Raw genomic sequence first — 12,500 nt, forward strand, 5'->3', positions numbered from 1 at the left:
CACTTCGAAAGATTAGATAGTTACAGATCTAAATCAAATAACTCCAGCCAAAAAAAAAATACCCCTCCATCACTTCACAGCTTTAATATCACTGTTCAGATGTTCACCATCATCTATTTCCTTCTCATCTCTGTAAATTCTATTCCAGCAACATTTTGGGGGGCTTGGTATCCTACCCGTGTTTCCCTGAAAATAAGACAGGGTCTTATTTTCTTTTGACCCCCGAAGTAAGCACTTGGCCTTATTTTTGGAGAGGTCTTATTATTTTTGAGGTGCAGGAGGTGACGAGCATGGTCACCTCATGGCTGCTGCTGTGTTGCAATATTTTTGGGGAGGGCTTATTTTTTGGGGAGGGCTTATTTTTGGGGAGGGCTTATTTTTTGGGGAGGGCTTATTTTTGGGGAGGGCTTATTTTAATGCATGCGCTAAAAAGCATGTTTGGGCTTATTATCCAGGGAGGTTTTATTTTCGGGAAAACAGGGCATCTCTTCCAATATTTGAAAACAGTGACCTGGTCTTTCTTGTGTTCTCCACACTAAACCTCTTAAAATCTTTCATGCAGGGCTCTCTTTCTGTGCTCCTGACACCCCCCCCCTAAAACCAGTTCAGTGAACCCCAAGGGAGAATAAGGTCTATTTCCAAATGGGCCTGTCTATTGTGACAAATTGCCACCCTTCCTTTAATCCCTTTTGCGAACCCAAAAAAAATTCAGCTACATGTGACAGGCCCTCCTTTGCAACTGCAAATGCATTTCCTGGCTGCCTTTTAAAATAATATTTTAATACTAGCCGGATACTCGTGCTTCGCGACAGAACTTTGTGACTGGGTAATGCAGGAGAAATCTGGTTCACTCCGGTTCGATCCGTTGGCTCAGTGGTGGTCGGTAATTGAAACACATAAGCCAATATCGTTCCCGCCGTTTTGAGTCCAGAAGCAGTTCCATAGGTGGAAGGCATAGACGTTGTGGTGAAGTACTGATGTTTAGTACTGTAAGGAGCCCTGTACTGTTCCTGAGTGAAGGAGTGGAACATCTGCCAGTTTGAACTGAGGTAACAAAATGTGAGGCAACTGGCAGTTGGAACAGAGTTCTTTTCAGGTGGGGTGGGGGAGTAGAACTCCTTAGAGTCTTTCTTACTGTGTAAGAAATACTAATGATCTGATGGTTATTTCAAAAAATCCTTTTTTAGCGAGCACCTAGAAGTCGAGGGGAACATACGTGTCAAATTTTAAGTTTGTAGGCTTTACGGTTGTGGAGATTTCGTGATCAGTGAATGGTACTTGGCTTTTATATCTACAGATTTAAGACAGGAGGCATCGCAACAGGCAAGGCTTTCTATTTCTCTATTTCACACCTCTCGAGCTGTCACTTTGATCTACACCTTTACAGCAGTTAATAAACAGAGTCAAAATACGCTTTGGACCGGTTTCATCTGCCCTTCCCTCCAGCAATTTACAACTTCTAATTTTATTCCTGAGCAACATCTCTTTTTTCCCCCCATTGCTGGATTGATGGCTTCTCAACTCTTTGCCAACGATGGGAAATTTCAGTTGATTCATTTTTTTTCATAAGGACTTGAAGGGATAACATCTCCTTTGAGTCAAATTCAACTCCCGGGGCCTTGACGGATGTGCCCACGTCGTGTTCTTGGCAACAACGGAGAAACGGTTGCCAGATTTGTTTTTGTGGGGGCCGTGTGTGTTCTACCTTTCGTGATTTTGAGCACCGCCCCCTAGAGTTGGGAACAACTAGCACATATGTGTGAGGGGAACCTTTAACTTTACCTTTAACAACCAAGAGAATTCAAGAGGAGTTGGAACTTAATCTGTTTGTGGCAACATAATAACTCTAGGCTGATTGCTCTCTTGATTCCACTGGCTCTGCCTCTCCTTCTGTTACTCTAATGCTATTTCTCTCTCTCTCTTTCTCTCTTGCCCTGGGTAGGATTCTGGCTACAGCTGGGACCCAGTTTGACCTTCGAACGCTGAGAGCCGTCCGTGTGCTGAGACCCCTGAAACTTGTCTCAGGAATCCCAAGTAAGTGGAAGAACGCGGTATAACTTTGATTCGGACTCTCATCGTGCTTTGCCCTCTTCGCATTTGAAGAGGGATGGAATCAGCGTTGCGTGAAGGGGTTCATACCGATTTATAATGGCATGCTTGGAACACACAGAAGTATCTAAATTCCGCTCATCCTACGGTAGTTCAGCTTCGCTAAAGTTTTGTGAGATTCCAGGAATGGCTGCCAAGAAATGGCTAGTATATTTCTTGGAGAAATTGCTTGAGAAGTCAACACTCTTTGGTAGCGTTGGAAGAAATATCCATCTGGTTCAGTTCCGAGCTGAGACAAAATGGAGGCTGGAGGTTGATTGGAAAGAAGGTCCATTGATTGATGAAGCAGAACCACCAAGCACATGTGATTCTGGGCAGCTGACCACATGTGAGAGGTTTTTATACTTTCTCTTGGTCTTGGCACTTGAGCTTCCTGTTCCTGTGCAAAAACATGTATTCTATTGGCTGTTGTCAGATTCCCATGAGGCCATGTACAAATCCTAGGAGTTTGTCTGAGCTAAGCTTGGTTGACATTTGGCTGATGCAATGAAGGGGCTTGTTGGGCAATTCCTATTGTGGCTGAGAGCTAATCCTACCTTTGTTCAGACCTGCAGGGAATTTTTGCCTATGAATAGAGCTATCTATCTCTTTATCTCTTTAGTGCTGACAATCATTACATCAGCCAAGCTTCAACCAAGCTCAGCTCAGACAAATTCCTAGGATTTGTACATGGCATCATGGGAGTCTGTCAACAGCCAATTGAATACCTGGTCTTGCACAGGAACAGGAAGCTCAAGTGCAAAGCTCAAGAGAAGGTATAAACCACCACCACCCCACTCTCAACTCCATGTGGATTGTGAAGTTTGGCCTGAGCAAAGCCAAATCAAGGTGGTGGGTTTGAATTCAAGCTGGTGGAAATCCCCAGAGAGCTGCGCTAGAAGTTAGCAACTTTTGAGGAATGTCTTTAGCCCTCCTGAGATATTTTCTGCTTGGATTCCTCTCTTTGCTATGATCTTCCATGGACTGATTCTCTCTCTCTTTTTTTTTTTCTTGCCCAGGTTTACAAGTTGTCCTCAAGTCCATCATGAAGGCTATGGTGCCCCTCCTTCAGATCGGCCTCCTCCTCTTCTTCGCCATCGTGATGTTTGCCATCATCGGTCTGGAATTCTATATGGGAAAGTTTCACAAAGCTTGCTTCTCCAACGAAACAGGTGGGTTTCATGGGAAGACCACTTGCACAAGATAGCTTTTAGGTGGGAGGAAGAGAATAACCAAATACCAGAACAACAGAGTTGTTATCGTCTGGCCAAAGGTGGTATTCAGCAGGTACTGACCAGTTCTGGAGAACCCGTAGCAGAAATTTTGAGTAGTTCAGAGAACCGGTAAATACCACCTCTGGCTGGCCGCGCCCCCATCTATTCTCTGCCTCCCGAGTCCCAGCTGATCAGGAAGAAATGGGGATTTTGCAGTAACTTACTTTCTTTTTTTTAAATTTCCCTGCAGGTGAAAGACTGGGAGATTTCCCGTGTGGTGAAGACTGGCCCGCTAGGCGCTGCGAAGAAGGCATCTGCAAAAAATACTGGGAGGGTCCCAACTTTGGAATCACCAACTTCGACAATATCTTGTTTGCTGTCCTGACCGTCTTCCAGTGCATCACCATGGAAGGATGGACCGATATCCTCTACAACGTAAGTTCTGCTGGCTCCGGATGAGCAAAGGATCTCTAATGAAGCACATACTATGGAAAAGAGTGTTATCTCCTGCCCGTTTCCTGCTTAGGATCTTTCTCAGCTTAATATGTATGATAGGAAAAAGAATATGGCCAGTCTTATCTCTGCAGGGATAGTGGCCTGTTGTTGGCCACCAGCGGAACTGGAAGCAGATTTGGGCAGTGGGGAGGTTGGGGAGGAACCTGGGCCAGTCCTGGAATCTGGGGAAGGCTCTGATGAGGGCTCTGTGTCGGAGACAGAGAGGGAGCCAGGGCCATATGCCAGTTATCAGCTGCCTTCGGAGTCAGACATCAGTGAGGCAGAGGAACAGCTGGAGCCTGTTCCCAGTATGCGCATGCACAGAGTGGCCAGACGAAGGGAGCAGCTAAAGAATAGGGGTCAACTTGGGAGTAAAACCACAGGTGGATGATGAAGGGCCCCTCCCAGAGGAAATAAAAGAGGAGCGAAGGGGGAGTGGAGTTTGCAGGAGACAATTAATTCGCTTCATTGGTTCGTGACTCTCCAAGACTCCTTGCCAAGTTTTGCAGATAATCAGCCTGGCCGCTCTCCAAGCCAGATAAGATCTGTGACTGTCAAACATGTGCGAGATTACAGGTATAAGTATAAACATGGACATGAACATAGGAAATGGGTATGAATAAATGGGGACAGTAGGACAGGGATGGAAGGCACGCTGGTGCGCTTATGCACGCCCCTTTTACGGACCTCTTAGGAATGGGGTGAGGTCCATGGTAGACAGTTTAAGGTTGAAGCTGTGGGGGTTAGAGGAAGTAACAACGGAGTCAGGTAGAGCATTCCAGGCGTTGACCACTCTGTTGCTGAAGTCGTATTTTCTGCAACCGAGTTTGGAGCAGTTTACCTTGAGTTTGTATCGATTGTTTGCCTGTGTGTTATTGCGGTTGAAGCTGAAGTAGTCGTTGACAGGTAGGACGTTGTAAGACAATTTTGTGTTAGTTCCGACCAAAGGCGGCATAGTTCCAGGTTGTCTTAAGCCCAAAATTTCGAACCTGGTGGTGTAAGAGATCCTATTGTGAGTAGAGGAATGGAGGACTCGTCTCTTGAAATACCTCTGGACTCTCTCGATAGTATTAATGCCCGATATACAATGTGGATTCCAGGCAGACAAGCTGTATTCGAGGATTGGTCTGGCAAAGGTTTTGTATGCTCTGGTTAGCAGTACAATGTTACCGGAGAAGAAGCTGTGCAAAATATCTATGGGATCTACTTTGCTTTGCGCGAGAATCCACCAACTGGAATATTATTATTTTTCTCCCTCTTTATGCCCAAAGGACTTGCTGGCAGTTCTAGAATTGGAAGGAGAGGACATATTTTTCCAGATCCACCCCACTCCGAGTTGCTCTAGGCTTTCTCCATTTCAGATATATAATTTATGGGGGGGGGGAGGAAGAGAGAGGGAGAGAGCAAGTGAGCTACTGCTGCTGCTATGGTTACATAATTAGGAGTCAAATATCCTTTTCAGATTTACTGGAAAAACACTCACGGAGTTACTTATCGGATCCAGAAACAGCCGTACTATATGATCTGGGGTGGGGGTGGGAGGGGAAGGAGGGTCTTTGGGGTTTTTTTCCCTTCTACTTTATTGCAGTCATTAATCAGGCCAAGATATTTGTGGTGGGAAGGGGAGAAGTTTGCTTTAGAAGCCACTTTGCCAATGGGCTCAATTAAAGAGCTACGGTAGAAAGGAAGGCTGCCGATATGAAGTTTTCTGTTTTTGCTTGAGCATGCAAATCTCACAGAACCTCAAAGAACAGCGTTGGAAGGGACCTTGGAGGTCTTCTAGTCCAACCCCCAGTTCTAGAAGGGGACCCTATACCATTCGGGACAAATGGTTGTCCAATCTTTTCTTCAAAACTTCCCTTGTTGGGGCATCCACAACTTCTGAAGGCAAGCTATTCCAGTGATTAGAAGAGAAGAGCATAGGGAAGGAATAGAAGAGAAGAGAATAGGGAATGAATAGAAGAGAATAGAGAAGAGAAGAGGGAATGACGAGAATAAAGTAGGGAATGTAGAAGAGAAGAGAAGAGAAGAGAAGAGAATAGGGAATGAATAGAAGAGAATAAAATAGGGAATGAATAGAATATAGAGTAGAGTAGAATAGAATAGAACAGAACAGAATAGAAAGTAGAGCAGAATAGAATAGAATAGAATAGGGAATGTAGAATAGAATAGAATACGGAATGTAGAAGAGAAGAGAATAGGGAATGAATAGAATATAGAGTAGAATAGAATAGAACAAAAGAGAAGAGAAAATAGAGTAGAGTAGAATAGAATAGAATAAAATAGAACAGGGAATGTAGAATAGAATAGAATAGAATAGAATAGGGAATGTAGAAGAGAAGAGAAGAGAAGAGGGAATGAATAGAAGAGAATAAAATAGGGAATGAATAGAATATAGAGTAGAGTAGAATAGAATGGAACAGAATAGAATAGAATAGAATAGAATAGAATAGAATAGAATAGGGAATGTAGAATAGAATAGAACAGAATAGAGTAGAATAGAATAGAAATAGAATAGAATACGGAATGTAGAAGAGAAGAGGGAATGAATAGAAGAGAATAAAATAGGGAATGAATAGAATAGACCTTGGAGATCTTCTAGTCCAGCCCCCTGCTCAAGCAGGAGACCCCATACCATTTCAGACAAAGGACCAGTTCAGTCTCTTCTTAAAATCTTCCAGGGATGGAGCACCCACAATGTCTGAAGGCAACCTGATCCTCTGCTTAATTGTCCTCACTGTTAGGAAGTTTCTCCTTAATTCCAGGTTGCTTCTCTCCTGGATTGGTTCCCAAGGACTATTTCTTGTCCTGCCCTCTGGTGCTTTGGAGAATAATTTGACCCCTTCTTGTTTGGGGCAGACCCTCAAATACTGGAAGACTACTATCATGTCGCTCCTCATTCTTCTTTTCTTTAGACTAGCCCAACCCTAGTCCTGCAGCCATTCTTCATATGTTTTAGTCTCTCCGGCGTTTGACCCTCTTAGTGGTTAATTGACTTGATGTCAACTTGTAAAGCATTTCCATAAGTATTATCAAGTTGACATAAAAAAAGAGAGAAAAGGGAGGATAATGCCATGCATACCTTTGGCCAGAGTCAGGTCACATATTTCTACAGCTAGCGTATGAAATGCACAGGTTCATAGCCTGCTGCAGCACCTTGTTGGTGGATGTGATTTATGACACAGACAGAAGTGAGGGGACACAGGGGTAAAGTTCAGATGCCATAAAGCGGAAATCAGTTTCGGCTCCGCAGAAGAACGTGCCAAAATGTTGATCCTAATAAATGACTGGATTTCTTTTGAACTTTGTCTCGAGGCTTGTAAATTAATCAGGTCATCTTTTGGAAACTTCACACTTGGTCGTGACGCAGGAAGCCAACTAGGCCACACCCCCATGACCACACCCACCCAGCAACCGGGTAGAGAACCGGTTGCTAAAATTTTCCAATCCCACCCCTGGTTATGCTCAAAAATTAGTGGAGGTTCAGCCAGTCTTTCTTCCTTGGTTTTCATTTGGGAGTGATGTTTTTCCACCCTTCCCTTTTCTGTTGAAAGCTTTTTACCCGAGTTTTCTCTGTGAAGCGCACATCTTGTGCGAAGGGCAGACAGGTTAATGCATCAAGAATGGTTTGAGGGGAAGAAGCTGTAAAAAAAAACACATTTTGCTTTCCCAAAAGACAAAACGAGGCCACGGAGGAGCCTTAAGAAAGGTTTCTGGGTTTGTAAGCCAAACAGCCAGGCGGCGTTGAACAGATGCCCCACGAAATGGCCAGGCATTGTGGGGAGAATGGAAGGACACGTAGCCTTAGACTCTGGCTCCGATGCTCAGATTGGAACAGATTTAAGTAGTGATGGAAGAGAAGAGATGTGGTGGCTCAATGGCTAAGACACTGAGCTTGTCAATCAGAAAGGTCGCAGTTCGGCAGTTCGAATCCCTAGCGCCATGTAACTGGAGGGAGCTCCCGTTCCTCCTCCCAGCTTCTGCCAACCTAGCATTTCAAAAACACGTAAAAAATTTAAATAGAAAAATAGGAACCACCTTTGTTGGGAAGGGAACAGAATTCCATGCGCCTTTGGGGTTGAGTCATGGGGTTGAGTTTTCTTGCAGATGTCTCATTACAGAGGTGGGTTCCTACCAGTTCGCACCTATTCGGTAGAACCGGTTCGTCAAATCTACCGAACCGGTTAGAAGAGGTTCCACCAGTGGACCCGGAAAGCAGGCCATACGTACAGAAGAGGTTCCAAAATTTTTTGAAACCCACCACTGTCTCATTACCTAACTAAGTAACATCATCAGTGCTAGAAAGGAGTTGGGGTTGTGGGGTGGGGAGGAGGAGGAGAGCTGTGGGTCCTTGAGCTTGGTGGTTTTCGTGCAGGTGTTTTATTCCCCACCTAAGTAACATCATCCGTTCCAGAAGGGTGCTATGGGTGTGGAGGAGGAGGACGAGGGGGACAACTGTCAGATCCTTGGTGTTCTCTGAGCTTGATGGTTTTCATGCGGATGTTTCATTGCCCAACTAGGTAACATCATGTGCTCCATTCAGCACTGATATTGCTACCTAGTTGGGCAATAAAACGTCCACAACAAAACCACCAAGCTCAGAGAGCACCAAGAACCCCACAAAGATTTAAGTATTAGGAGGGTGGAAATTGGATCTTGGTTTGTTAAGTCTACTTCAACTTGAAAGGTTCCGAGATATTTAGGGGAAGATGCTGATTTATAACAGACTAAAAACACCTTTCCAAATTTGCTGACCTTCCTTTCTGGCTTAATTCATTTCCCTGAACGAGGAAGGCTTGCAGATTATCTCCCCGAGTCTTGGCTTCGTTGGCTCTGTTTATTTTTTTGGGAGGGGGGGCAATCATTAATCTTGTTTGGAATCTCCTGACATTTAAAGAGTGGTGGTAGACAAATAAGTTACTCTTTAACTCCGTTACTAATATTTGTATTTGTAAGGGGGAGAGAGAGGGCGGGTTTTTCAGGAAATTTCATTATGAAACAAAATAATTATCCCTCCTTTCTTTCTCTCTCCCCTCCCCCATCCTATTGCTCATTTTTTTTGACCCCTGTTGAGTAATCTAGAATAAACGCCATCGTTCCCACTCGGCAAGTAGATATTCATGTGTAAATACAGTGCTGAATGGAACTAGATAATACGCTGTCAAAATGTTCTATTAACGGGCTCCTATTTTCTAAAAGCATTTTTTTAAATTTACTGTTCTAAAGAGCTGCAGGAGGCTTTTGTTATTTGTTGGTTAAAAGTTTGCTGTGTGTGTGTGTGTGTGTGTGTGTGTGTGTGTGTGTGTGTGTGTGTGTATGAGAGAGAGGGGGGAGGGAAGAGGGGGAAGAGAGAGAGATATCAAAAGAGGACATCTAGCCTAGCCAATTGTTCGGAGCAAGATCTGCTGAAGGAAGATATTTCTCTCTCTGGGCACACTGAGAATAGATCTGCTGAATAACACTCTGCATTGGCGACAGGAAGGGCAACTGGCCAGTAAATATTCAGCTCCATTCAGTTGCCCAGACTCCACCCCACAAGGGATTATGGGGTCATTAAAAGAGGAATGTATGTATGTATGTATGTATGTATGCATACATACATACATACATACATACATACATACATACATATATATATGGCTCAGTGGCTAAGATGCTGAGCCTGTCAATCAGAAAGGCTGGCAGTTTAGTGGTTCGAATCCCTAGCGCTGCCTAACGGAGTCAGCTCCCCTTCCTTATCCCTGCTAACAGTTTGAATGCACGTAAAAAATGCAAGTAGGAAAATAGGAACCACCTTTGGTGGGAAGGGAACAGCATTCCATGTGCCTTTGGCGTTTAGTCATGCTGGCCACATGACCACGGAGACGTCTTCGGGCAGTGCTGGCTCTTCGGCTTTGAAACAGAGATGAGCAAACGCCCCCTAGAGTCAGGAACAGGCTCATTTCCGGCCTTCCGGAATTTCCAGGAAGCCCAGTTTTCCCCCTCCCCAAGCCTCCGCACGGGCCTTGCATTCACCTCGCATCCAAAACAGGCCGTGTGGAGACTCCTGGGAGGGGTGGGGTGGGAGGGGTGGGGCAGGGTGGGAGGGGCCAGCCAGGGGTGGGATTTGGAGGTTCTCTGAACCAGCTTACATGATATTAGGTAAGCTCCCCGTTGGGAGAGTGAGTACGTTCAGCGAAGCATTGTGAGAGTTGTATTGGAGAACACACAAACCCAACCGTTAGAATTATGTTCCTAACAATAACGTTAGCTACAGGTTCTCCCAAACCCAGGCGAACCTGTAGCAGCCCAACCCTGGCCATGATCCATTCCTGCTGAAACTCACCCTAGAGGTTCCCAGCATGAGAAATTAATCTGAAGCTTTTCTGCTAACGCCGGGATAAAGATGCAAGGCCCAGCTTATTTAGGAAGATAAATGAAGAATGACTATTAGTAGCCTTAAGGAAAGAATGAGGTGAGCAAAACTCTTGACTAGACAAAAGAAACATCTTTCTGCTAGCTAAGCATCTGAATCGGCCTCATTTTTTGGAGGAAACAGCCTTTTCCAGAGTGAAAAATGGAGGTTTTGGAATCCTTATGAAAACGAACAAATCGGGAAAAACGTGATCTGTTCCCTGGGAATGATGGTCCCAAAGATCTAATGGTGGAAGCAGTGGATAGTGTCAGAATATTCATGAACTGGAATAGGACATAGCAACAGATCAGCCTTGGGGACTGGCTGGAATAGGACATGGTAACAAGGCCAGCCAATGAACAGGCATGGCAACTGGGTCATCCAATGTGAACTATTTGGTGACTGAGAGCCATGCCAGACGGCTCGGAGCCTGGGCGTGGCTTGCCTTTGTAGCTCTGAATCTCTCTGCAACTCTGAACTGAAACAAAACGATATTCTCTCCTCTGCTTGTGATCCAGCTGTTGGTGTTGTATATTTACTTAGGTATTATACTGTCTATAAAGAGAGGTTAATGAATCCTGCTGCGTCAGTTATCTGTGTGTGTTTTCTTGATTTGATGTCTGCAACAAATTCTGATTGATAAGTAGTCCTCAACTTACAGCCATTTGTTTAGAAACTGTTTGGCGTTACACCGGCACTGAAAAACAGTGAGGACCCAGATTGTTGGGGGCAAGAGGCTGACTCTATACACCACTTAGTGAGGGCTGTAAAAGCACTGTAAAGCAGTATATAAGTCTAAGTACTATTGCTATCATGTGCTTCCCAACCATATCCTTGGAATTCCGAGCCTAGAGCCCAGAGACGGGTGTGAGACAATGCTGCCCAGCTGCAAAGGGACTTGGCCAAGGAACACCGCTCCTGATTGCATTGAGCATGAATGCTGGAGGGGAAACCAATTCCCAGAGCCAACTGAGCAATTGCGAGTTGGCTCCTAGGTAGCCAAACTAATTGTATGTTCTTTTCAAATGCTTTATGTATTGAAACAAATGCAGATTCCAAGGGCCGTCCGCTCAACTTTGATTTCAGGATAGCGATTTTCGAAAACATGGTTTCCTCGGAAGAAGTTTTGCTCCTTGGAGCGGATTCTTTTCTCTCATCTCCCTGGGCTCATCCTTCTAAAATCTTGTCGTTGGCTTGAGGGCTTTGGACGAGTTCTCCAAGGTCATCTCAGTGGCTTCGAACCATGGTGGCTTTTGAGCCCTGCAAAATATGGTAAACCAGCCCGGTGTTTGAGGATCCATCTCAAACCAGATCTTCTTGATGCAACCAATGCACAGGGACTTTCGGACATCAAATGCCCGAACCTGATGGTGAGGACCTATGTGATGACTCGGGGCAGGGCATGGAGGCAACACAGTCAGCTGATCATTCAAACTGCCCCTTTATTGTTCCAACTTTCCCCCCAAACGTTCCCATGTTTCTGGAGCAAAAAATGAGCAAAGTGATCCCACACATACTCAAAAACACACACACCTCCAGCAGCCTCTGGCTGTAAGTAGTCCAGCACAATGACTGCAAAGCAAGAAATCTAGCAGGGCAAGGGAATAAGTCAATGAATCCAGGAAGCAAAGGAACAAGGCAAGGAAGCCAGGAAGCCAGAAAGAAAGCAAGAAGTCCAGGAAACTTCAAACGTCGGCAACGGCACACAACACTCCATGAATTCAGCATTTGTTCCTGACAAATGCTCCTCCCCATAGCATCTCCTTAAGTCTCAGTCCCCAGGTGTGCCTTGTGAAGAGGAGCTGGGGACTCTCCTCCCAAGTTTCCAGGTTAATGTGCTGTTCTCACCTTCTCTCCATTCTCCACACTCTTGGATCAGGAGGGGGTGATCCTTGCTCATTACCTGAGCTCTGTCTCTCGTGTTCACTGCTTACCCTCTCTTGGTCATCCATTCCTCCCTGCCTACAAGGCATCCCAATCCTGAAAGGCCATGGCCTGACTCGGCCTGCTCCTCCCTACATGCCAACGAAGTCGCCGCCTCGATCTCCATCGGCTCCAGTTCCGGCGAGGCTTCCTCCACCAATCCAGGCTCCGACGGGAGCACGACAACCTAAATCTGGACCACCTCATTGTCCGAGGGAGCAGAAATCGAGATGGGAAGGAAGGGGAAAACCTTTACAAGGCTTATTCCAAGTCCTCAAGCAAGGGCAACGGAGGTCCCATCTGTTCGGTGTAAAGTAGCAGAAGACAGTTTTGCTAATAGCATTGTCAAAAGCGATCATCTAGTCACCCCGCCTAATAAAGGAAGA

At 45.3% G+C, this 12,500-nt stretch overlaps 1 protein-coding gene across 1 annotated transcript in view; it reads left to right on the plus strand.

Annotated features, from left to right (window-relative positions):
* CACNA1B (calcium voltage-gated channel subunit alpha1 B) overlaps positions 1 to 12,500 on the plus strand; it is a 180,012-nt gene that overhangs the window by 52,136 nt on the left and 115,376 nt on the right. Inside the window, exons 8-10 of the mRNA XM_087707623.1 lie at positions 1,943 to 2,034; positions 3,108 to 3,260; positions 3,553 to 3,737. Of these exons, the coding sequence (XP_087563749.1) occupies positions 1,943 to 2,034; positions 3,108 to 3,260; positions 3,553 to 3,737 (430 nt within the window). The remainder of the gene's footprint in view (positions 1 to 1,942; positions 2,035 to 3,107; positions 3,261 to 3,552; positions 3,738 to 12,500) is intronic.

The sequence above is a fragment of the Thamnophis sirtalis genome, unplaced genomic scaffold (assembly GCF_051295495.1).
Source record: "Thamnophis sirtalis isolate CommonGarterSnake01/CBP01778 unplaced genomic scaffold, rThaSir2_p1.2 scaffold_2, whole genome shotgun sequence".
Taxonomy (NCBI): Eukaryota; Metazoa; Chordata; class Lepidosauria; order Squamata; family Natricidae; genus Thamnophis; species Thamnophis sirtalis.